The 27210-nt window shown below is 32.6% G+C and overlaps 1 protein-coding gene across 3 annotated transcripts in view; it reads left to right on the top strand.

Moving 5' to 3' along the window:
* The window catches only part of LOC124354387 (casein kinase I-like), a 79793-nt gene extending 53821 nt beyond the window's left edge, over window positions 1-25972 (top strand). For 2 of the 3 annotated variants that reach the window (XM_046804798.1, XM_046804797.1), the window contains 3 exons: window positions 14326-14461; window positions 16973-17123; window positions 20126-25972. In XM_046804798.1, the coding sequence (XP_046660754.1) occupies window positions 14326-14461; window positions 16973-17123; window positions 20126-20198 (360 nt within the window). In that variant the 3' untranslated portion in view covers window positions 20199-25972. Of the gene's footprint in view, window positions 1-2936; window positions 6158-14325; window positions 14462-16972; window positions 17124-20125 lie in introns of those variants that run through there. The other variant, XM_046804796.1, reaches the window with a different exon arrangement.
* Window positions 25973-27210: the final 1238 nt, after the last annotated feature.

Genomic DNA, 27210 nt, shown 5'->3' with positions numbered 1-27210 from the left:
TTTGAGTTGTGCCCCTCTGATGACGGCTTTTTGGCCATAGTGGTCTGAGATAGCTGTATTCCGCGACACTTGAGTGGTTGGTGATGATATTGTCGATAGCAGATTGTGTTGTAGCTGTCACTCTCGTCGGAGTTTTGACTAGCAACCCCTGGTTAAATGACATAAGTAAATCGACTAATCAAATTGTGGAATGGTGAGTGTTGTCCAATGCGTCAATGTTGAAATCCCCCATCACGACAAATTCCTGACGTTGGTTAGTCAGGCATGTCAATAATTTTTCGAATTTAGAAAAAAAAGTGTCTACATTTCCACTAGGAGACCTCTAAATTCCGATCACGATTAATTTTGATTGATGCGTTTGACAAGCATGCACACGCACCGATCGTTAACTACACCAGTGTGGAATTTGGCAAAATACTGTACCAAAGAATACATCTGACACGAACAGTAGAGGTAGAGTGCTTCTTCCCAAATAAGTATAGACCAAGCTAAAATTGAAAAATGGAGAATGTATTTTAGACAAGATCCAAGCACTAACAACTCCTAAAATATTTAAGTTTTAGAGTAGAAGAATTAGAGATCTGTGCTAATGTTAACAACCTTCCCTGACAAAAAATAATGAGAAGAGTCAAAAGTAGAAGAGAAGAAACTGTTGTGAAGTTTACTGTTAAATACCATTACAATGATAACAAGGGATGAGCATTGAACCGCCTATTATATCTCATCCTATTCTTTTACAAGAAAAATTGTGAAATGGTGGGGAAAAGTGTTCTGGGCTATGGGAATAGCAGTTCTTTTATGTTAAAGAACATTTTCAGACCACCTGGTGCTAGACCTCTACAAGGTGCAAGACAAAGAAGCTACAAGGAGAAACCGTTTATTCTTAAGTGTGTGACATCAGAAACACAAAAAAGAGGATGATTTTCTGTAGCTCTGATATATTGGTAGCACTCAGTAGCCAATTACATGTCCCTTTGAACTTCATGGATCAAGACAAAGCAATGACGTGTGCGGTGTGCATTGTGAAAAGTGAAAATGAGGAAAGGAAATGTACAAGATGTGTTGTGACACTCAGTATTGTTATGGACAGTTCTATTCCTGAAAATATAAAACAGATATTATTGCCGTGGTCTTTACTGGTTCCTAAGAAGATAACACATAAAGCATTTCGTTTTGTTACTGGCAGCACTGAATTGACCACTTGTTTTTTGAAACGTTCAGTCATTGTTGTATATTGTCAGCTGCTAAATGCGAGGTTAGGTGTTTTATTTATTTTTTTTATTGTGAAATTGATTGTAATGGGTATTGTAAAAAGTTGTGGAATTCTGTTGTTGCTTTGTTATTAGATGGTGATTAGGAGTGCAATTCTGATATCATGATAGTGATGGACGTGTGGAAGACGTAGTTATATCCCACGTTTAAAAATCATTTGTCAATTCACGGTTTATGCGAGGATGAAGAAATTGAACATCAGGATAAAAGTTATTCGGATTATTTTCTAATTTTACTGTAAGTTAAATTAAATGTCTAGCAAAATCATAATTTATGTAAAACCACTGTAATATTTTAGGTAAAGTATGTTAAAGTTAATTAGAAAGTAACTAAAAAATGTAATACATATATATATATATATATATATATATATGTAAACGCATATGTGACGATACGGCCAAATACAATATAATTGAATCATAAAAAGTAAGGGCTCTGTGGTGTAATGGTAGTACATTCACCCAGCAAGTGAGAGATCTGGGTTCGAGTCCCGGCGAAGCAAGTACTTTTTGTAATTCAATGTTTAATGAAAAATGAAATAAGGCTATTGCCATTTATACAAATTTGATTAATGTAGATATATATCAATGTTTTAGTTAGGAACCTGAGAGAAATGTAAAATAATAAAAATATGCACTTAATAGAGTATTGTTTTTTTTGTACACAAATTGAATTATGTGTATTATATAAATTTTTTAAGTTTCACGCCATGTAACTTTCATATGACTTAAGATAGTAAGATACTGTAAATGTACAAAATATACACAGTTTTGTAGTGAACAAAAAGGTATATACATATATACACTTATTTTAAACACAACAAAGTTTTTTAATACAAATGTAAAGAATATATTTCTTTTTTTGGTAGTATGTATATCCTTATTGGTATTTGATGAATTCATTGGGCAAGAGAGATAGATATCAGATAATGATGAATTATCTTCACTGTCACTATCAATTTGTTCACGACCCAACTCACATTCCACCGGTTCATAATCATCCAGGCTACTCGACAACAAATCTGACAAAGAAATATCATCATGCACTTCATTTGCCGATATGTCACTTTCAGAACCAATATTTTCAAAATCCAAATAGTTCATGTATATTATTTGAACAACAAGTATTGCCCATTTCTCAACGTAACAATTAATCATAAACAACTAGTCTTGCATAATAATGTAGCAACATTATCAACAAAGAACGTCAAGGACTTGCAGCGTATCACCAGCTGCATAGTTTATCAGCTGTGTGCCGTGCAGCCTTTGGATCGATATCAGCTGACAGCTAGTAATATTACAAATATAAAATGAATGAATGTTTAGAGGATTCGAATGGTGCAAGTTATGTCTTTATAACTTAAACGGTTTACGCTTAATAATAGCGGAAAGTTGACAGACGGCTGTGCCATCTTAATCAGTACACAAACAGTATTGGTGAACGTCTGTGCCATCGGTCATCAGTCGTAGGGTTAATGTCAGTCCTAGCTAACAACATTCCAATGGATGAATACAATGATAAAAGTGAGAAGTTACCACTAAAGTTCAGAGCTAAATAATGAACATTTATTTTATTAATGTCTTTTGTTATTGAGACAGAATATTAAAAATTGCACAAAGAAGTTTGAATAAAATTATTTAGTAACTAATACAAGTTTCCTGAAAATAACACTTATTTAATGGTTTGATTGAAACATTACTAACAATAAGGACAAAACTAATAAGAATCTACGAATAATAATAATGACAGTAGGTGAGGAAAACTTTTGAATTTTATACTAGAAGTATTACTTCCTTTACACACAATTCCAATAATACCCTTTCCTGCCAAATATTTCCCTGATTCCTCTTTCCCATTCATGTTCCAGATGGTGAGGCTTTCAATGGAAGATGTTATGGGACTGACTTGCGCAGTAACAGACGAGATGAATGTGATGAAAAACATGTTATTTTCACACAGGATTGCAAGAAAAACTACTCGTACATCAAAAAAGAACTTGTTGGATGTTGTGCGAGACAGAAGATTTTATGTAGTGTCTTTAAAAAGATCTGATTTAGAAAAGGACCCCGATATAATGATTGAAGCTGCTGAGAGAGCGATTTTAAAAAGACTGGCATCTAAAGATAAACCGAATACTGTACTGGCTGAAGAACAGTTGTTGGAGAAAGAAGTAAGACTGATAAAGGAAAAGTTGTTAATACAGAAGAAAGATCTTAAAAAGGTAAATGAAAGACTGAAAGTTGCCAAGGAAGTATACTCACTTAAGAAGAGCAGGCTATGCAGAAAGGTAAAATCACTTAAAGTTGGTGAGAGTTTTTTTGAGAATCAAGAAGGTAAATTGGATTTTGAATCTGTAAAAGCATTACAAATGGAGATTAGGATTGCTGAAGAGAATTATTTGAGTGAGAAGTCAGATTTGAAATGGAAGAAACGATCTTATGATGGGTCATTTAAATTTGATAACAAATGTAATTTAGTGGAGTTGACTTCAGATAATCTAGATCTATTAAATAAACTTTTAGAGCCTAACAAAAAAAAGCAAAAAGTACTGCCTGAAGAAATGTGTGAAAAAGTTATAAGGACTCCAAATGTGATCAGTGGATGTAATAAGAACAATTTAAGAAAACGATCAAAACCAAACCAGAACAACTGTTTCAGTTTTTCCTTCAAACAGTGTCGTGGTTCAAATAGTGAGAGACAAGAATTAAAAGTAAGGGTAAGAGAACAAAGAAGTGAATATTCAAAGAACAATTTAGAACCAGTTGTTGAAGTTTGTGAACCGAAAGAATTAATTGGAATGAAGAGAAAAGTAGTGATAAGAGAGGAGATAAGTGGATTTTCAAAGAAAATTGTGGAACCTTGTGTTGAAGTTTGTGAATCAAAAGTAAGAAGAGGCATGAAACGGAAAAGATCGCCCTCAAAGAACAACAAAAATTTAGAAATTAAAAATGAACTAAAACAATTTGCTACGCGATGTGGGGAGTATTTTAGTAGTAAGATAAATGAAAATTGTAGAGAATTTGTATCCCTCCCATCAAAAATAATAAAAGTTCAATGTACAGAAAATGAAGATGTGCTCACAGTTTTGCTATATCAAGCAATTGAAATGAACAACAGAGAACATCTGAACATGGTATGCCAGTTCAAAAATGTTAACATACCACCAGACCAGGAAATAAAAATTAACAACAAAAGTAGTTGGATAAGATATAAGCAAACCTTAACTCATGAAGATGAATATTGTAGCAGCACAAATAGAACTATAGAACAAGATATGGCTGATTTATCACACAAAAATACAGAAGCATTAGGAGTGTGTTTTGAGCTACTTCAAGAAAAGACCAAGCATGGAAGTAGTAAAAGTGCTTCATCTGAAGTGATTTGTGTAACAACCATGAAAGGTGATTGTGAAATCAATGAAATATGTTTGAATATACCTATCAGCTCATGGTCGGATTACGTCACAGATTTACATAAAAGTAGAAAAGTAGGCCTAGACAAAGTAGAGTTAATGAATGTAAAATTTGATAAAGAGGAGGATTCTTATGAAATCATACTAAACAGAGATAAAATATTTAAACCGATTATCAAAAACTTTCTCACGGTGTCTGAGAAAATTGCTGATAAAGAGTTGCTAGAGAGTGCAGTAGAGGAGATCCAAAATGAATTTGAGAGAAAGGAAGAATTTGCAGCTGATGATACTTATTCCAAGAGATTGAAGTATTTGAATTCAAAAAAAGAAATATTTGTGTTATCATCAGAAAATGTATTAATACTCCAAAAAGAAAAAGACAAACTCAAGGTCTGTAATAGTAAAGTTGAAGTGGTAGATATTTGTGTCAGTGAAAATTATGAAGAAATAACATTTATACGATTGGATATGAAACATTCTGTGAACATGAAAGCTCTGAACAGAATGATAACACAAACAACGCACAAAGAAAGATGTGTTGAATATCCAACAGATGTGAGTACTGAATGGAATAACATTAATTTTGAAAATTTAGAGGTGGATTGTGAAAAGCTATTAACTATTACTGAGGAAATATGTCAGCTTAAGATTAATATAATTCAAATTACTACAGAAATATTAGATATGTCATGTTTTAGAAACCGTATTATCACCTTAGATAACAGTATACAGCAACAAAAATTCAATCTCAAAGAAAATACTGTTATTTCAACTACTCAAAGCGTTTTGGATGGTATTATAGATAAGGAAAAAGATTATATATTGATAAATAAACATTTGAACAACATTCACAGAAGTCATGAAAATATGGCTAGCATTCTTGTGAATTCTGAAGTTAGAAAAAAATTTAAACTTGAAATAGTGTCATCAATGCCTTATAGAAGTTTAGAAAAAGTGATGGTTTGTTTAAAGTTCTACAAAAGTAAATTCAAGGAAGACCAATGTTTATTTTTATTAAGTAATGAATTGTCACTGTCAAGAAGAAAATCTGCTTTAAAAGTAAGCTTTAGAAATAATGGCCCCCGTGAAATGTTCCCGCAAATTTTGTTTAAAAAGCTGGTTCTACAAAAGGAGAAAAAAATTAAAAATATCAAGTTGATAAAAGAAAATTCATTAAGATTATTTAATGAACCATCCTGTGTAAAAGAATTTTTAATTTACCGTAATAAACAAAAAGGAGAAGATAAATTATACTTAAAAAAGGTGGAGTTTCTTGTAAAAAATGAACAAAATAAAGAAACAGAAAGAGAGATATTGGAGCCATTTAAAGAATTATCATTTCAAACAGTTCCTGTCCTAGATAAACACATCAATATCAATACTTTGAGGAGATCACATAATGTTTTGGAATTGCAATTTTCACAAGACAATTTAAACAGAGTGATAACACAATGTCATAAATATGTAGATCAGGTGAGAAGTTTTATTTTAATACATACATTAACATATTAATGCAGCAAACTCCTTAGTGCGTGTTGTGTCATAAGAGTGCTCAAGGTCATATTAATATATACAGCCGCAATGAAGGTGTTAAGTCATAAATTACTTACTTTGAAATGTCTTACTTGAATAAAAACTTATGACTTCCTCATTACTCCACCTCATCAAGTTTTTATCATTTAAAAATAATCATTTAGACTGCCCCAATTATTCCATTCAAGATATAAGAGTATGTATCATAAAAATAAAACTTTTCCTTTTTTATGTTTGAGTCAGCAGGACCACCTACCTAGACAGTTTTTTTTTCTTGTGATGGAGATAAAACACTGCTTCTATAATAAAGCATTACATTTTTTTAATTCAAAAATCAAAATCAAAAAGTATATGGTTTATGTAAATTTGTACAAATATATTCAGATATTTCCATCTCTTTTAAGGAATAGATCATAAACAAATAATGATGTAGGCAAGACATATAGCAATATTATTTATCAATTATCATTCTATTAAAAATTAAGCTAAACTTTATAATATGTGGTAAATACTTTTAATCTGTATTTACATATGTATAGTACATGTTTTTGTATAACATTGGTCTATTAGAGAGTATTTAAGATCTATAAGTACAGTATTTAGTTTTATTATTATGATTAAGTAAGAACTTTTCAAAATACTCTTGATTTTTATTTAGAAAATTATTAATAAAAAAACTTGTAAGGAGGAAGGCAGTGTGACCTAATTTCTTTGAACAATCGTTTTTAACTGGTCCATTAATTATATATATATATATATATATATATATATATATATATATATATATATATATATATATATTATAATTGTCAAATGAAAAAAAACCATGTTTTGAGAAAACTGCATGTTTAAATGTTTACTATTGGATAAAAGCCATTTATTTTGATAATTTATTCACTTATTATATTGTTTATTTTACAAACAGATTTCTTTTTTATATTTCCACAGTGTAACTGAGTTTAATTACTTTTATTAACCATACTACCAGCAGTAATAAATTACATTACACTCAGTTTTCTTATCCTGTAATGTCATGCAACTACTCAAGTATGAATCTTGACCACTTTTACCCAAAGGATTTCCGTAAAAATTGGTTAAAAATTTCAAGTTGTTCATCAAATGAGAACTTTTTGTAGCACTCATCCCTTTTGCAACAAGATTGAACTGTATTATTAACTTTCGGAGGAACATCTTTTCCCAAAGTGGAAGTATACCTAGGCCCGACTGCCGCTTTTGTTTCCGAACATTACGGCCCCACTGTTCAGTGCCAACTACTTTTCTCTTTACACTTTTTGAGTTAGATTTCAAAAGAAGTTCACCACTCATATCTTTAGTATCTAACACCAATCTAAATAAAACACTCAAATACTACTTGTAAGCTACACAATCACAATACAAAACAACAAGAAGTGAGGTTATATTGTACAGCAGAAAACACAAACACACAGCCAGCTGATGCCACCATTTGTCTATGCTAGAAGGGCCTCTCGACACATAGACGTTTAAATAGCTTTATCTTGACAACAAAGGGGAATATTTGAATGAGTGAGATGGAGGTTATACTTAAACATATGGATAAAAAATATAAGCGATCTCCGCAAAAAGGGCCCATCTCGAGATAGGCCCTTCTAGCAGCTACCGCCTCAATTGTCAAGTATACAATGGCTTTCTTAGCTTTAAAAACAACAGGTAAATCAACAGTCTCACTAGCACTATACCAAATCTAAAAATTTACTGAATTTAAACAAAATAAACATACTTTACTTACTTCTAGAGAAATTAAATTGGAAATGATGCCGAATGTAGAAAAATAATTTCTCGCTTGAATACAAATGCGATCCAGCGCAATAAATAAGAAACACTTTCAAGTAGTTTTCATCATTTCCACTAGATCGCAGTTACTCTTATATATATTTCTTTCATACCCAATTGGCGGTATTCAAGCTGTGACGATATTCAATCAATTGTTCCAAATAATCGGCTGATTCTGTTTCTGTTTGTGTAGTGAATACAGGTTGTAACCTCATTTTTATGTTGCTGGGTTACCTTGATTGTAAATGTTTAGTTCTGTTTACCGTAAAAAAAATAAACGTGAGTTTTTTTGTAATTACTGATTACGTAAACTGACGCGAGATAGATTTACAGACAAATTTGTGCTAAGATGCTCTCCTGAGACTCACTGCTTGGAATTTTCCCACCACCATGCCTGCTACAGATAAGAAGGGCACGCCGAAGAGATCATGCCTCGTGTGCAGATAGATCAGCATCTGCAAGCAGCAGCGCCGCGATTGCAACGTTCCGCTTTGTGTGTTTCTGTTATCGCACATTTCATCAAAGAATTCTGAAGAGACTGTACCTTAGTATGTTTATAAGAAAATACTGAATATTTTACCTCATTCTCATATTTTGTAAATATAATAGCTTTTTTGCGTATTCCTGTCCCCCTTCCTTTTTTATATCCGCCATCTTGTTTTAGTCTGCCGTCACGATTACCATTGGTTAGTCCCTCTGGTCAGTCGTAAGTGGTTAGTAGACGAATGAAGACGTATTGTGACCTGTATTCTGTAGTTTAGTTTTAATGATTAGTGTTTTGTATAGTTTTTTATTAAGTGGATGTTTATAGAGTTAGTGAAGTTGATAAACAACATGTAGGTTGTGATTCCTGACTTAGGCGTGCCACAACGCTTGGGTAAGATTTGTTTAATTTAACCTAGTTTGTAATTATGTATTAGGTTAGTTCTTTACCTGAAGAAGAGATCAGATTGCAGATCTCGAAACGTAGTGTTACTGATTTATTGTTTCACTGAACGATGGCAAATGTCCGGAAAAATCCTGTTTCCTTCACAATCCTTCCATTGTCAAAAATAACCTTCAATCAAAGAAATACCTGTAAACAAAGTGTACACATAAAAATCAATAATACAGTTAATATCTTACCTTAGAAAACAGTTGTGGTGTTAATCGTAGCCCTCCAGTTCGTGCACCGTATTTTTATGGAGGTTCCAAACATGCCAGCTCTTTAATATCCCACCGTTGGTATTGTCATATATTGTAGATCACATTTGTCGTGTTAGCCGGTATGCATGGTTACTGTGTATGTCGAAAATCAAATGTCATTGAATTATTTAAATAGTTTATGTTAACTGTGTGTAATTGTTCAAATTATGTGTAGAATTTGTATGTGTGATGGTAGATAAGCCAACGTGGTTGTTAAGTGGTTTTAATGAAGGCCTAGCTCAGTCAGTAAAAACGTGATATATTTTTAAATAGCCACTTTCGATTTCTTGGTTAATAAATTTCCTTGTATTTAAAGAATTTATTTAATATAAATTTATTTTACCTTAAATTTATTCACCAATATGATTTACTTAAACATGTCATTACTAGTCCGAATAATATGCGTTGTTACACTGCATAATAATAATAAAATCAAGCAAATTGGGCTGTTAATTTCACTACATTTTGTATAATTTCTAATTGTCACTTCACAAATATACTTATGATCCTGTGCTCTCTCACATTAGGACTACTTACTAACACACGTCCTTTCCATATCACTGTTCCATCAAGAAAGAGGCAGGGCAATAGCTCTAGCTGTCAGGTCTAAACACAGGAAGTTGTGAGCTCTCAAGTCTCCAACCCAAACTAGTATGTTTTACCTTGATATTTGTTAATATGGCAAATAAATAACTCAAATTTATTCCAGTATAAAGTTGACATATCTGTTTTATTAATTATTTTAATCTTACTTGTAACTATCAGATACAGTGCATTCTCGCTAATCCGGCAGTATATCGGGATTAGTAGTGTCGGATTACCGAAATTGCCGGATTAATGGATGCATGGGTAAAAACGTATGAAAAACATACAAATGTACATTAAAATTTATTAGAAACCAGTTAAAGTATAGTTTAACATAAGTAGAACGCAAAAGTACAATTGGAAAATAACTAAACACACAGTAAAACGTAATAAACAAACAGTACAGTATGCCTAATCTGGCTGTGAAATAAACAACGGAAGGATACAGTACAAAAAATTTGAAAATCAATATGTAAACTTACATACCGTAAAATGAAAAATCTGCATAGGCCTATTCATTACAGACAGGAAAAAAGTCTCCGATAGTTTTTTGTTTTTTAGCATCAAATGAATGCTTCAACACTTTCTCTTGAAGTCCTTTGAGGGTAAGGAGTTCAGAAGCTGGCGCACTATTTTCCTCCGCCCAAGTAGCCGTGGTGAACGCACGCAGTGCCTGATCAGTGTTTACTGTCTGTGGAGCAGCTGCAACACAATCAGTTCCCCTCTCCCCTTCGTCGTCGTCACCGCTGTCGAGTATGTCTGCTACTATCTCGTCGTCTGTCATTATTTGGTACAATTATTCTTCTTCCTCCCTGGTGAACCAGTCATTTACATCAGTTTGCGTCAGGTCATTAGGATCATCCACAAGCTGCTCAATAATTGCCTCTCTTGTCATTTAGCTCAGTTTCGTCGTTTTGTTCCATAATTTTTTCCATGAACAGATAATGGTTTTCGTTGAAAGTTTTTCCCATGCACTAGCTAAGTTAAAAACAACGTCTTTAAGGTTAGTGTTCTTTAGTGCTGTAACAACACTCCCCTCTTTTGACAAAATACTGTACTAAAGGGTTTTTTTGTAACTTGTCTTTACGGTTTGGATAACGTTTTGATCCATAGGTTGTAGTAATGGAGTAACATTTGGGGGCAAAAATAGTGCACAGATGTTGCCATCCCTTAATTCGTCTGCATTAGAATGCCCAGGGCAGTTATCGAGAAGTAACAATGCTCTAAGAGGCAACTTCTGTTTTTTCAAAAATTTCTTGACTGATGGACAAAGCTGTTATGAAACCATTCGTTGAAGAGAGTCTTTGTCATCCAGCCTTTTGTTTGGTTTGTGTATTCCAGGGCAAATTTACGTTCTTAAAACACCTGGAGTTTTTTGATTTACCGATCACGAGCATTGGTAATTTATGAGTGCCACTGGCATTACAGCACAGCATAAATGTGATTCGGTCTTTTGCCAACTTGCGGCCAGGTGCGCTTTCTTCAGCTCTGTGAATAAACGTTTATTTTTTTGGCAAAAGGCGCCAAAATAAGCCACTCTCGTCCGCGTTATACACCTGATCTGGGGTCAAGTTCATTTCTTCAACAGTTGTTATAAATTTTTCTATAAAGGGCTCAACCGATTCTTCCTGGCACGACAGTCTTTCACCAGTTAAACTTAACAGTCTAATCCCGAAACGTCTTTTAAACTTGTCCAACCAACCTACACTGGCACGAAAGTCGTCCTTCTTCATTATTTTGTTGTAGAAGAACTTAGCTTTTTCCATAAGGATATCACCTGAAATAGGTGTATGCCTGCTTCTTTCTTGCGTGAACCATGCAAAAAGTGCATCTTCAACTTGGGGAAACTCACCTGATTTCAAGGTTTTTCTTGCAACAGCAGATTTCTCACTAGGCCTACTTTTGAAGAACGATTCAATTTTGTCCTTTTTGTTTTTAATGTCTTGTATTGTTGCATGACCAATGTTGTATTCTTTGGCCAAATGAGACAACTTATCACCTTTCTCTAAACGTTTTAGAATTTCGTACTTTTTATCGATTGTTAATGTCACATGTTTACGTTTTTCCGACATCGCACTCAACTATTATAAAATATCGTAATAACACACACGAGCACACACGTGAACGAAACACAAACACAAGCAAACACGTCAATGGAACGAAGCTGTATACAGTAGTACTGTAGCCAGAGCGCAAGTAGGCAAGCAACTGACAAGTGACTAGTGGCGTCGCGGCGGGCCGGTGAGTCATCCGTGCTTGCAGTGACATGAATTGAAGGGCATTGACCCGACCCGTCATCGCTCGCACAGTGGCGGATTACTGGACGTGCCGTATTAGCACACGGCCGGATTATAGAGACTGCACTGTATTCCTGTTACATGACAACTTCCACTTTCTGATCTCGCCACGAACTATTTGAAATTTAAATTTGAATCATATTGATCTGTTACAAACTATTTAGTAGCTAACACTTTATTATATGTAGAGACAATGTATGAATGTATTTATTATATCCCAATTATGACCTCTATTACATAAAATGGCAAACATAGGCAAAAGTTTACCATCAAAATATTGGCTACATAATTCTAAACCGTGGTTTTATAATATTGTATAATTTTTATGGGCAATTAAAATTGTCTTAAATCAGTTTGGACCATTATGTAAATTATTTCACAGATAACCACAAAAATTAAATTACAACCAATATAATAAAATAAAGAAGGAAAACCACAACCTTAAACGGCACACAGAGGTTCACTACTCCTCAAGACAAATAAAGTTGTTCATTCCTCAGCTGACATCTGGCAACTAAGAAAGCCAGTGGTGAAGCTTGGAGCTTAGTGCTGCAAAATATAATAACATGGGCACCAAAAATTCCCATGACTAACAATTAAAAAAAATTTTAAATTGCTTTGAAGGTTAAAAACACTGTTTATGGAATCACCTGTCATATTTTACAACAGATGACTTCATGTAAATAAATGTAAATACAAAAATATAAAACATGTATTTGACAGGCAAGTATCAGTCAGGAGAAGTACAAACCATACCTCTAAACAATACTGGTAAACTACACAACACAGTGCATTGGAATACATTGGAACACATCAATAATATAGCACTTGGAAGACAAGCATCAGTCAGGAGAAGTACAAACCATACCACTACAGAATACTGACGTACTGCACAGCACATTGAATTGGAATACATTGGAACACATCAATAATATAGCACTTGGAAGACAAGCATCAGTCAGGAGAAGTACAAACCATACCACTACAGAATACTGACATACTGCACAGCACATTGAATTGGAATACATTGGAACACATCAATAATATAGCACTTGGAAGACAAGCATCAGTCAGGAGAAGTACAAACCATACCACTACAGAATACTGACATACTGCACAGCACATTGAATTGGAATACATTGGAACACATCAATGATATAGCACTTGGAAGACAAGCATCAGTCAGGAGAAGTACAAACCATACCACTACAGAATACTGACATACTGCACAGCACATTGAATTGGAATACATTGGAACACATCAATAATATAGCACTTGGAAGACAAGCATCAGTCAGGAGAAGTACAAACCATACCACTACAGAATACTGACATACTGCACAGCACATTGAATTGGAATACATTGGAACACATCAATAATATAGCACTTGGAAGACAAGCATCAGTCAGGAGAAGTACAAACCATACCACTACAGAATACTGACATACTGCACAGCACATTGAATTGGAATACATTGGAACACATCAATGATATAGCACTTGGAAGACAAGCATCAGTCAGGAGAAGTACAAACCATACCACTACAGAATACTGACATACTGCACAGCACATTGAATTGGAATACATTGGAACACATCAATGATATAGCACTTGGAAGACAAGCATCAGTCAGGAGAAGTACAAACCATACCACTACAGAATACTGACGTACTGCACAGCACATTGAATTGGAATACATTGGAACACATCAATAATATAGCACTTGGAAGACAAGCATCAGTCAGGAGAAGTACAAACCATACCACTACAGAATACTGACGTACTGCACAGCACATTGAATTGGAATACATTGGAACACGTCAATAATATAGCACTTGGAAGACAAGCATCAGTCAGGAGAAGTACAAACCATACCACTACAGAATACTGACATACTGCACAGCACATTGAATTGAAAGACATTGGAACACATCAATGATATAGCACTTGGAAGACTAAAACTTAGAGGTTTTGGAGGCCTTCCTTCTGCCTTATGTTTTTGTTCTGAATGTCTGAAGTGATTGTTTTTGTATCCAAATGTTATTGACTGGGGTTGCTGTGGTTGTCATAATTAATTATTTCAGGTTTCCTATTTAATTTGTATTTAATATTGTTAGACAATATGACTTGACTTCAACATTAGGTTGACTTTTCTTTAATATGCTAATTTTTGCGTACAAACCAATTAGTGAATACACCTCTCTAACTTGTTTCAATATATTGTGCAGGGCGGTACGAGACACAGCGGCACTGATGAGCAAAGGGGAGGAGAAAGGCGCTTGCCAGAAGGCTGTTGGGTCTCCACCCGTCCCAACCGCGTGCAACCCCACAACACTGCCAGTCCTACTGCGGGACTCTACACGTGTGAGTACTACTTTCACTTTCACTGTCTACCAGTAATATGGTTATTATGTTGAGGTAGTAACCTCCTCTGTTACCAGAGAAGACTGTTTTCACTGAAGAAAGTGCGATTTAAAGGTACATATTGCTAGATAGTTACAACAACAACAAAAGATGTACGTAGTTCGTTAACATAGGTTTCAAATATTTCCGTAGTTGGGACTTAAATAGATAAATTTTCAGAGGATGAATTTGTTTTTGTAACATTACAGAGAGTGTATACACGGTCTGTTCAGTAAATATGCAAACTGAGGCCATAAAAACTTTATTTTGCAAAATTAAATCTAATCTGTTTGAGGATGTTGTCAAATCTCTTTTGAATCAACGTACAATCTGTTGGAAATCAATATAAAGTTTTAAAATTGAGAATGTTGTAACATTCTGTTAGGAATCAATGTAAAATCCTTTAAATTAAAATTAAAAATCTGTTGCTAATGTAAAATCTGTTGAAATCAACATAAAATTTTGTAAATATAAATGTGAAATTTGTTGGGAATCAATATAAAATCTGTTATAGATGTGTAACAATGTTTTGATATTCAAGTTTCATCTGTTTTTGTTGGTGACAAATTTTATTCTGATGAAAATGTTGTCAAAACAAAAATATTGATTGTTCTTATTGTAATGAGAAATATTTAAGAAACACTATCTATGATCATCATTACAACTCCAAGAACCATATCAAGAATAAAGAAATGAAAGATAATGAATTCACAATCACACTGTAAAACATTGGGAGAGAGAAAAATATTTTCAATTGTGATTAAAAATTATAAAACCTTGGGGAGTTACACAAATTTTTTTTAATATGTTCTATTTATAACAGAGACAAAAATTTGGAAAACAACCTATAAAAATTAGAACAATTTGCAGAAAATATGTAAATAATAGTAGTTTAGATCGGTATCATTAAATATAAAAGGAATAACAAAAACAAAAATTTTCAAATATAAAAATTCTGTTAAAATAAATAAAATTCATGTATCAAATGAATTCTGTTTCGAATAAGTCTGAATCTCAATAGATTTGACATAGATCGAAACAATTTCATATTTAAATTTAACAGATTTTATATTGATTTCCAACAGATGTTATATTGATTTGAATGAGACATTTTTATTTATTTTTTTAATGTCTATGATGTTTAACAACAGGCATTAAAGGATTTTAATACTACCTTTTCAATAATATTTTGTATTGATTTTTGTGTGATTTTTCATTTAAATATCTTAGTAATATAGAAGCATTACAATTAACAGTAAAAGGGTTTTAGTGTGTTTATTATATTTTGTAAAAAGTTGTTAACTAAACAATAAATGAGTTTAAGATTTTCTGTCTGTGTTGTTTTATTCATTTATTGTGGATTAAATTAAACAAGAATGGAGGTTTTTAGATCTATTTGACATGGATTATACAATAACAGAGTTTGAGATATTCTGCTGTGTTTTTTAAGATTATTTTTTGGTACTTTTGGGCAGAGATTAGCATTGAGTTTTTGACTGACCCTAAAAATGCTGCAAGATTGTCACATTATTATCTACTACACTATTATCTGAGATTCTATATACTACATCTTATTCATAGTAGTAGTTTGTTGCTCATTGAGGTTGTGGTACAACAAGGTAGGAATAATCTTTTTCTCTCAAAGTTAAAATGGGGAGATTTCCTTCCACATTTAAATTTCTTTAACACACTGTTCTGTTCATTTAAAGGAAGGTGAAATTAGTACAGATGTGTAAAAAATTACTTTTTTAATCATTTTAATACCAATATATCAGACTACTACTGGCCATTTTATTTATTCTTTGCACTTCCGACCATCCAGATACTTTTGAAATTACATGTAATAACTCAGTATTAACTAAGTAAATGGGAAATGTATTGTCATAATCATTGCATTGCTTAGGCTTTTTTTTACAAAAAGTACTATTTCCAAATCGTTAGAGGCATATAAGTAATAAGAATCAGTACTGGGCAAATTTTGTTACCTATAAATTTTCATGAATAAAGAATTGGTATAGAGAATGAAATTTATGCCGAGCAAAGTATTAATTTTAATTAATAAAAAAATAAATGTTTGAAAAATTTTGTGCTCGAAGTAAATTCTGTTTCTAGTTTGATTTTGTCTGACTAGGTTACCCAGGAAAAAACAAATCCCATTAGTTTCTTGTTTTGGGAGAAGGGGGTATCCAACTATCCCTAATTCAGAGAGCTTGGTCCATTCATTCTCTTTTTTTAAATTTTGAAACTGCACCTTACTTTGAGAACAAAATACAAACTATTAGCTATACTCCATGTCCCATAGGATGTGAGACGGTTTCATTACAATGTAATATTAAATTGATTGTTAAGTTTATATTTAAACATAAATGTAAGTTGCATTACATATTAATGAATCATTATAAAATGCCTTGTTCAGTGGTAATGCCCAATTTGAACTGGACTGAAAATAATAAACATTGTGTATTTGTGCAGCATCACCAAGGGACCGGGCGGGGGCAGAGCAACGTGGCGGACCCCCGGCCACGGGGCAGGAGAGACGAGTCAGTATGAGGCTACATCGAGGGGCCAATGCTTCCACTCTGGACCTAACTACTGGGCCTCGTAATACCTCTGACAAGGCCAAGTCAGTAACCACTTACATACTTTTATAAGACTTTTTGTTCCGTAAAATTAATAAAATAACTTTTTAAACTTACGTCATTTTAAGTTCAAACAATAAAATTTATATTTAGTAACAGCAACTTTATTGATATAAATGAACTAATATGGCTGTAAGAATATATTATGTTTCTACTGTATAGAATTCACTTATTGCAATATCAAAACTATCAAAGAAATCTAAAGGATAGTTCAGGGAATTCTCTGTTGAATTGACTTCTTACTGCCATGGTCTCATCAACTAGCTGGCTCCATACCTCTGGTCTACAGCAGTGGTTCTCAAAGTGTGGGGCACGACCCCCAAGGGGGGCCAATGCTTGCTTGAAATATTAATTTAATTTACTTACAAAATAATAAAGAAAAACTTCTTATTTTTAAAATTACAACAAGTGTATGTATTATTTTTAGTCATCTTAGTAATAGTGCCGAATATTTTATTTTTCTTAGTTTATCGGCAGTAAAATACTGTGAGTGTACACCGACATGTTTTCAGTACAGCGTTGAAGATGACTCACGGTAGCGCCCACGGTAACGTTACCGTGGTAGTGCCTGCTTGTCCAATGACTCGTGAAGTACGATCGTGACCGATCGGGCCCGGACTTTCCCGAAGCCCCCACCACTCCTACCCCTACCACCAATGCTACACGTCTAGTTCAGTTTGGGCAGTTCCGTGTTTTGAAAGTAGCAGATCTCCATATTTTGTGGTTATTTTCGTAGATACTTTGGTTTTGCTTAAGTTTTTTGAGTACAAGTGTGTATATGTACATTGAAATGAAAAGATTTCTTGTAACTGTAACAAGTGATGGAAGTGGAGGCGCATACGTGAAGGCAGGTACGAGTAGTGGCGTCAGTGACAGTCAAGGTCAAAATGAGGACCCGAGTGACATGGCAAGTGTAAACACACGTTCTGCAAGACCGAGTGGACCAAGCGTAGCCAAAGTGCGCAAGTATGATGACAGTTATTTATCATTGGGTTTTACAAACACAATCATAAATGGCCAAGAACGGCCCCAGTGTGTAATCTGTCTAGCCGTCCTGGCCTCTGACAGCATGAAACCTAACAAACTAAAAAGACATCTTGACACTAAACATAGAAATATCGCAAACAAACCTAGAGAGTTTTTTGAACGAAAACTTTACAGTGTTAAGTCTACAAAGAATGCTTTTTCCAACATTACAAGTGTAAATTCAAAGGCTTTGTTGGCATCTTATCAGATTTCTCACTATATCTATTTGTCACACACTATAGAAGACCTGATATTACCAGCAGCAATTGATATGGTTTCAACTATGTTTGGAGAATCCATGGGGCAACAGTTGAAGGTCCATACCAATGTCAAATGATATGGTGTCAAGACGTATAGCTGACATTTCAGAAGATCTTCAAGCGCAATTAATGGAAAAGGTGAAAAATGCTCATTTTGCCTTACAAGTTGATGAAGCTACCATCTTCATGGAGTTGCTTATTTAATATGTTATGTAAGATTCGTCTATGGTGATGCGATGCGGGAAGAGTTGCTTTTTTGTGAGAAGTTTTCAGCCGATGCCACTGGTGAAACCATTTTCCGAATGATTGATTCATTTTTGCAGGATAATGAAATATCTTAGATCAAATGTACGGGAATTTGCACAGATGGAGCTCGATCTATGTCAGGAAAATACACTGGACAACGAGGTTTGATCAAAAAGGTAGCTCCAGAAACTAGATGGACACACTGCATAATTCATAGAGAGGCATTAGCAATAAAAGGTATGACCCCAGAACTTGATGAAATTTTGCACATGGTCATTAAAACAGTCAATTTCATTAAAGTCTCGAGTTTTTAAAATTCTCTGTGAAGATATGGGCTCAGAACACACAGCTTTACTGTTTCACACTGAAGCTTGCTGTTTATCGAGAGGAAAGGCTTTGACCAGAATATTTGAGCTTAGACATGAAGTCCTGGCATTTTTGCTTGACGAAAATCACCAAAACTCAACGTTTTTCACTGACTCAGATTTTTTGCTGGGATTAGCGTACCTGGCAGATGTATTCGGGAAAATAAATGTACTAAACAAGTCTTTACAGAAAAAAGAAGCAAACATTCTGCAATGGACTGAAAAGATGAACAGCTTTGTAAAGAAGCTAAGTTTGTACGAGGGCGGTATTAAATGTGACAATATTGAGCTATTTCCTAATCTTAAAATTATGATTGAAGAAATAGATCTCAAAACTATTCCAACGAATCCTTAGAAATGCTTTCTTAAACACTTAGAATTCCTCAAATCTCGTTTTAAAAAATATTTTGATGAGGACTTGGATAGGTTGGCATGGATTCAAAACCCATTCAAACCAACCGTCGATGAGTGCTCCCTAAACATGATAGAAAAAGAAAATCTCATTGACCTCCAGGGTGACACTGAGCTTGAAAGGAAGTTTAAAGAATCTTCCCTCACATCCTTCTGGATTGGTGTACAAAAGGAACACCCAATTTTGAGTTGACTGTAAAATTTCAAAAGAAACTCACTTATAAAGTACGGTTACATGTGGGGGGGGGGGCAGCTACCACCTGGATTATTGAAGGGGGGCTTGAAGTAAAAAGTTTGAGAACCGCTGGTCTACAGAATTGTTCACTCTTGCCAGTTTTCTGTCAATCTCTACTTAGTTCTTTCATCAATCTTGGATCTTTTATGCGTTCTGATTGCTGTTGAATTTCCCTTTTATATTTCATTCATCATATTTTCCTTTCTCTCTTCTAATCACGTGCCCTACCCATCTTAATCTTCTGTTAATTTACAGGCAGTGCTTTATACTATTGACAAAATTTAAACTGAAATACTTGTACATCAACATTAAACATGTTTATTTTGTATTATTACAATATTTGTAAATTGAGTGATTTCAGATTAATTTGACAGTTAAAGATGTGTTTTATTATTCGACATTGTTGTATTTGCATCTACATATTGTATGTGCTTTCTGTGCAGCCCCGCCCCGGAGACGGCAGGTCCACCCCGAGCCCGCCCCGCCCCACCTAATGACACGCCTCGCAAGAAATGAAGGCATTCTCCCCCCCACCGCTAGTCTGTGAGTGTGTTCGCGTCTGAACGTGTGGTGACGTGCGCTAGACCTTCTCGGTAGTCATGGCGTGCAGAGTTAATTTCGTCGATTGAACAGTCAAATTTTCGGAGGGGGGGATAAAATGATAATTGTGGTTTCCCTGATAACTATTCAAAAATATACATTATTATGTTGTGAAAGTGTAAAAATTAAATAATGCTTTTTACGATGAATACTGCTAACTTACCAATTTCTACATGGACCTTTTGTCAACGGTTTTCTACGACTAGGGTCTAAGTGCGTATGAATTGCAGTTACACTACTGGTTGTATATTTCACTGTATGTCAGAATATTTATAACAGTGTTGTGTATTTCAAGGAAAGCTTTGAGACAAAGCACACTAACTTGTTATTTTACCAACCTTTAGATCTTAAAATGCATAAATTTAACTTAAAATTTTTGAGGTTTTCTTATTGTTTGTTTTTTTTTTTTTTAAAGATATCAATTTCATTATTGTTAGCAAAGCGACACTCAGTTGTGTTTTTTTTATAATTTTGAATGATCAAGAAAGTGATCTAGTTTAATTTTTTTGTGGTTAAATCCATATTGAGGAGTTGTAATATTGTTTAAATAAAAGATCATAAATAAAGTCACTATTATCATTGGTTTTTGTCAAAGTAACGCTTATTCATCAAGAAATACAATACCAGTTTCTTGTGTATTAGTTTTTATCATCGTTATTGTTGCTAGCATTGCGTATTTTTAATTATTACCATAAATGTCTTAGGATAGTAGTAATGTTATCTTTATAGGTAACTGTTGTACTGGACTTAAGTTATAATATTAAATACTTCCGAACTTGTTGTGCTATTTTTAAGATGTTTTGTTGTTTAAAATACGGTTTTGTTGTTATTTTGAAATTTTCAGAATAAAATCTCATTTGAAAAGAGATTTTGTGTTAAAAACTGAAGGTCATGCAGATCCGAAACACTCAGCAGTTGAGCCTTATCAATTACTTCTTAAGAAATTAATCTGTTGTTATGTTTTTGTTTTAGATTTTCTGGCAATTCAATGTAAGCCATTATTATTTGATTAGGAACGATAATGCATGAGTATAGTTCAAAACTAAATAACTATGACATTGTTTTTATTAGTGGTATTCAAATTGTTTTACTGTGTATGTGTTAATTTTGCCTCTCCAGACTAATATCATTAAGTCGGTTAAAGTAATCCTATTGAAGTGTAATACAGAATAAAAGTGAATGGAATAGATAACATTTAAAAATAAAGTCATGTTGAATTTTTCTGTGAAGTATTGTAAAATAAAAAAGTAGACTCCTATTCCAGTTTGTCAGTTCATCTGGTCCAGGTGTGATAAGTTGGCCATGTGGTGATCAAATACCAACGATGAGCATTTTCAGTCAACTCCCATTCTCAGTTTGTGCTATAACAAAAACTAGTTTATCAGAATGAGTTGATTTAATGAAACTAAATATCAATGTTGGCAAAATATATACACATGAAAAAAAAAACAGGTACATCCAGAATTACCTGAAAAGGCAGCCATACATCAAAGACTAATTTATTGTTTCTGCCCCCTGATCCCCTCCCACCCTCTACACTATTACTTTGATTGATACAATATAGATAACAAGAGTATGTAAATGATAAACCTGACTATTTGATGTAATTTTTTGTTTGTTAAATTTGTAAGTTTTACATTTTCTCCACTCAAATAATTTGGAACTACTGCATATCTATTTAGTTATGGTCTTAACTCAAATATAATAATATCAGCTCAAAATTTTGAGTATTTTATTGTCTTGTATCATATTGTGGTTACTTAAATTTTCTATGCTTTGTAAATCACAAGTACAATTGTAATCTGATTAGGGTGAGTAAGTACACCAGTGAAAATGGTGTTACAACAGATATTTTGTATGGGTGATTCAATACCAGTGTACATCTCATAGTCTATACTCACTAGGTATTTCAATTTTTAATTCATCTAAACACTAGTATTGAGGTGGCTAAACAACGTGGAGTCTACTTTATTTTTGAAACAGTGTACAAAATACATTGTAATATCTGTTTCTTCAATAATCTATATGATAAATCAACACACACACACATGCACATACACACTGTTTTATGGGGCTAAAAGAATATGCACTCACATTATCAATATCAAATGAGAGTCCAAGGCATCCTTAACAAATTACTGATTTAACAACCATTTAATCATAAAACTATTTGTACATAGATGTGTTTTCAATGTTTCTAATGGGCATAAATAGCTTGTTTGTATTAAAAAGTTAATTTTCATTAAAATGTTGCTTTACTTATTTATGTGAAATTAATTTTTACCCAGTTGATGAAATAATCTTGGTAATTTTGAAGTTTAAAGACTTTTTTTGGATAAGATATCTTTTCCGGATTCTTAGAATGTGTGTCTGAAATGGAGGATTTTAAAACCTCTTCAAAATTTAGCGGTTAAAAAACTGACTTATTTATATTGATCATTTAAGTGTATTAGACCAGTATACAAATTAACTGTGTTGATGAGTTTTAAAATTGCAGAAAGAAAATGAATTTTCATCCCAATGAAGGTCTAAGTTATATGCCCCAGTTTAAAAGTGCCATGAAATTTCTCCTGTGTAAAAAATTTTCAAATTTGTCACTTAAAACACAATTTTTAACTAAGTTAAGAATAAGAAGTTGACAACTTAAAATTCTTGATCATGGCATATTCTAGATTATTAATCACACTAATCAGATGAATCCAAAATTTGAAAGGAAGGTGCTAGAGAATTTAGCTTTACTGAAGATGGATAAATGTTGTTGCTTCACATTTAAAATGCCTATCAGCTCAATATACAAACCTTAATTAATATTTAGTTGAACATTTTAATTTTATAGACTATTGTAAGAAATGATGATTTGTTGTTAGCATAATTATTTAAATACATAATAGGCTCATAAGAAAAATGTAAAGTTAAAGTTCAGTAGAATAATACATATTAGTCAAGAATAATACAGTCTTTTCTTTTGTTTGTTTTAATTCCAAACTAACTAATGCAATTCAGCATTGAAATCTAGTTTTTTTAGTGGTATCTTAAGTTTCATTATACAAATGAGTAAATTGTCATTGTAATAACTATTAACTTAAGCTCATTATATTTAACAACACTATTTTGCGAGGCTGTTGTTCATGTTACGATACTGGACTACTCTGAATTCACCCTGGTTGCAAGTCTTTTCAAATAGCTTAATACCAGGTTAGACTAGTTGTGTAAATATTAAACTGTGTATTATATAAATATAGTTGCGTTAGGTATTGTGATTATAATCAGTTTAGTTCGTTAATAAATGTTCTTTGATTAAATTTATCTTACGTAGTATCCACGCTAGATTTAAAACCTGTATAAGTTATTTTTATATTGTATGAAGTAAACTCTTGCTAGCTGCATATTATTCTTTGTAGAGTTCACCTTCTTGTATTGAGGCAATGTGTCTATTTATAAAAAAATTAACTGTTAGCTCTCGATAAAATAAAGATAAGAAGTATCAAAATGGTTATCGAGGAATTTTGTGATTGAATTAGTGTTTTAGAGTCATAATTATTCAAATTAAACTAAAATTAATTTCTTACAGACTAGAAAAATCACTAAAATATTTGAATAATCTAAAATGTCAGTTAAATTTGTCTGTTGGTTTTTGTAGATAGAGTAAAGAGTCCACAACCTTGAACTTTATTTTTGTTTATTTTTTTATTTATTAGGGATGGTCAAAAATTCTGCATTTAAATCTTGGGCCTTTGACATATTCTTGTGTGCTTTTTTTATGAATGAAGGTAGTCTGATCTCAGGCCCTCCCTGTGTCTTTGAAATTTTATTCTATATTTTCTATTGCATTTTGCTTTGCTGATCATTGAATTGAATATTTAGGTTTCTGAAACTTTTAGATTGTTATCTTTGACAAACCTTTGCTGAAAGTTGAAGCTAAAGGAGAATTTATGATGCAAAGAAATCCATGGGCTTCACAGAAATCTTATTAGAAAACTGTTCACATAACACATCACTAGCGAATTCCTTGATAGAAGTTTCCGCTGGAACTTGATATTATAAATTCTTTTCTGAAGTAGACCCGGACTCTTGCTCTACAATTATTGGCATTATGTATGGTTTTATTTTGTGTTTTCATTGTTATGGGTTAATTATTTAAAGTAAATTGAGATAATTATCTTTAGATTGTTTATCATTTGACTGTTTAAATCAGTATCTGTTGTTAGAACCGTTATGTTTTATTCTGTTGAGTATTATCCATTGAGGATTAGATCAAACATTTCTATCAATCTAAATAAACAATCTTTTATTTCATTATTTATGTATGTTTTTAACATAACTCCTTAAGAACAATATGAGTAAAGGTAAATTTAAAAAAATGCTTGCCATTGGTATTGTAACGCTGTTACAAACAATTTTAGTATCTTTAAATAAAGCCCTTTGGAGTTGATAACAAGTAACTCATCTATGTTTACTTTTCAAAAACAAATAAAATATTGAATAATACAGATTCTATTATAGTAGCTAATGTTTTAGAATTAAAATATAGACATTAATTTTTTAACTATAAAATCAATAAGAGGTGTATATCGTAAATGTTGATATAAATATGGTAAAATTTTCTTAATTATTATTTGATAATCCTATCTTAATTGGTAAGGGTAATATGGGAGGCATGATAAATGATGCCGTCTTTATGGACGTAGTTTCATAAAGTAATTAAATACTAAAATTGTGTATATTTTCCAAATCAACTCATTGCGTTTCATAATTAATTGTGAATATCAACATTGTGAATCATGATTTATTGATTCAGAAAGAGCTTTTGATACAGTTTATCATGCCACCGTGTAAATATTGCGCGTTTCACCGGGTCAGTTTGGTGAAATAAGCGGTACTTGTTTGCCTTTTAGATATTGCGTGTTTTTCTAATATAACTCGTGTATAGTACCGAACCTGTGTGTATATATCTGTGTATAAATACTTAAACGTAGATTCTTGTAAAGGTTTGGGCCATATGTGTGAATTTTCTATTTTTAAATGCAATGTGTGTGAATGTGTATGCTATTATTTGTAAGACTGAATTAGCGTATAACGCCGGAGCCAGCACATGCTAAAATATTGTTATTAGTACCGCTTACACTGTTTCGTAATTGCAACATACAGGGTTTGATAGGAACATGAACGACCTCACTCAAGTGGGCAGCAAGCATTTCACTCAGTTGAGAATTACAAAATGTTGGTCTAAACCTAAATTCTTAATTATCTTGTGTTTTGTTGTATTTTCAGTTATATATAAATGTAAAAGGTAAACCAGGTGTTAGATAAAAAGTTTAAATAACCAATAATTTTTTACCTTATCATTGGTCAACTAAAATATTTCTGTATATTTATTACAAATAGGCTGGAATCAAGCAATATCCACAGTTTGAAAACATTTAAACAGTTTTCAAAGGTCAATGATAATGTTATACGAATAGTTTTGAATAGTTACAAATGACAACACGAAGTTACTGTAATAAAGTTTGTTAGAAGAATCCTAAATGAACTGACTTATTTACTTGTTTTCTTCAAAGTAATCTGATGACATGTATACAGTAGTTTTTACTATTACATTGTGTTGTTTGGCATATTTACCACAAAATATCCCTAGGAATTTAAGTCATAAGTCAAATTTAGTAGGTCAATAAATTAGCTTTTATTGTGTATTTTGTTTTAATTATTTTTCATGTTACATATTCATGTTCATTGTTTGAGAAACAGTTTTGAAAGGAGTGTTACAATCAGCACTTAGGAGATTTTGATTTGAGATCCATTGGTGCTCCGTGCTTTCTGTTGGATGTTTGTATTTCTGGTTTTGTCCATTAGGCCTACTAAGCTAAGAGTTGTTTATGTGTTGTGTATTAATTGTTATAGACAAAACCTCATTGAGAACCTTAGACTTCATTAATCTTTCATCATTGTATGTTAATTCATATAATATAGCTTCAGATAACATTTCTTGTCAGCAATTCTAATATAACCTGATTTTGAAGGCCATTTACTTGGAGTTCTTTTTGGTATGAACTAGTAAAGAATTGAATCACGTGTAGCATCCACTAAAATTATGCCAACTAACTCTCCTTGTTTGAAATAGGTTAAAATTAAATCATACTTAACCATTAACAAAGTAATAATACAAACAAACAACATTTTTATGAGTAATAAATAATCATGTATTCTTCTATTAAGTGATGAATTGCTGACAATGAAATAAAGGGTGTTCCATAAAACTATCCTTCCACTTCTTGTCTCGTCCAGATTTAAGTTAGAACTTTAGCAAGAATATGTTTCATAATAATATTTTAGGTTTAAGAAGACTGTCATATTCATGTTTACTAAAAATCAGAATAAAAGAAATATAATTTTTAAAACTATTTAAATAGCGATAAAAGATAGTGCTCAGGCTAGATATCCACTTCTTTTGAAGTTTAACTAGGAATTTTTGGTCATTAAATTAATTGTTTTTATTATTATTCTTCAAAATTTAGTTATTTTATCCTCTGACTACTAAAAATTAACTTGCCAAATTTAAACTAATATATATGAGTTCTAGGTGACACCAAAGTAGGTTTCAATTATTCAAATATAATTTGCATGAAGTAACCTTATTCAAACTAAATTTAAATCTTGATTATTCTAGCAGTTGTGTGAAGTATGAGTATTGAATCATTGGTATACATATACGTAGTTTACCATAAGAAGACATTGAATGGCCTTAAAGTAAGATAATGTGTTGAGATCTGTTTCTTGGTCAAGCAGTACAGGAGGAGAGAATGTCTTACTTGAAGAAACTACTAATAGTGAGTGGGTAATACAATCAATTCCCCATCGCCTTAGACAATAATAATAGATGACCTGAAACATGAATGGTTATGTGGAAATACTGTAAATTGTGATAAAACTT

Source organism: Homalodisca vitripennis, chromosome 2 (genome assembly GCF_021130785.1).
Source record: "Homalodisca vitripennis isolate AUS2020 chromosome 2, UT_GWSS_2.1, whole genome shotgun sequence".
Taxonomy (NCBI): domain Eukaryota; kingdom Metazoa; phylum Arthropoda; class Insecta; order Hemiptera; family Cicadellidae; genus Homalodisca; species Homalodisca vitripennis.
Note: the sequence above shows the minus strand (reverse complement) of the source record. Positions and strands in the feature narration are given on the sequence as shown.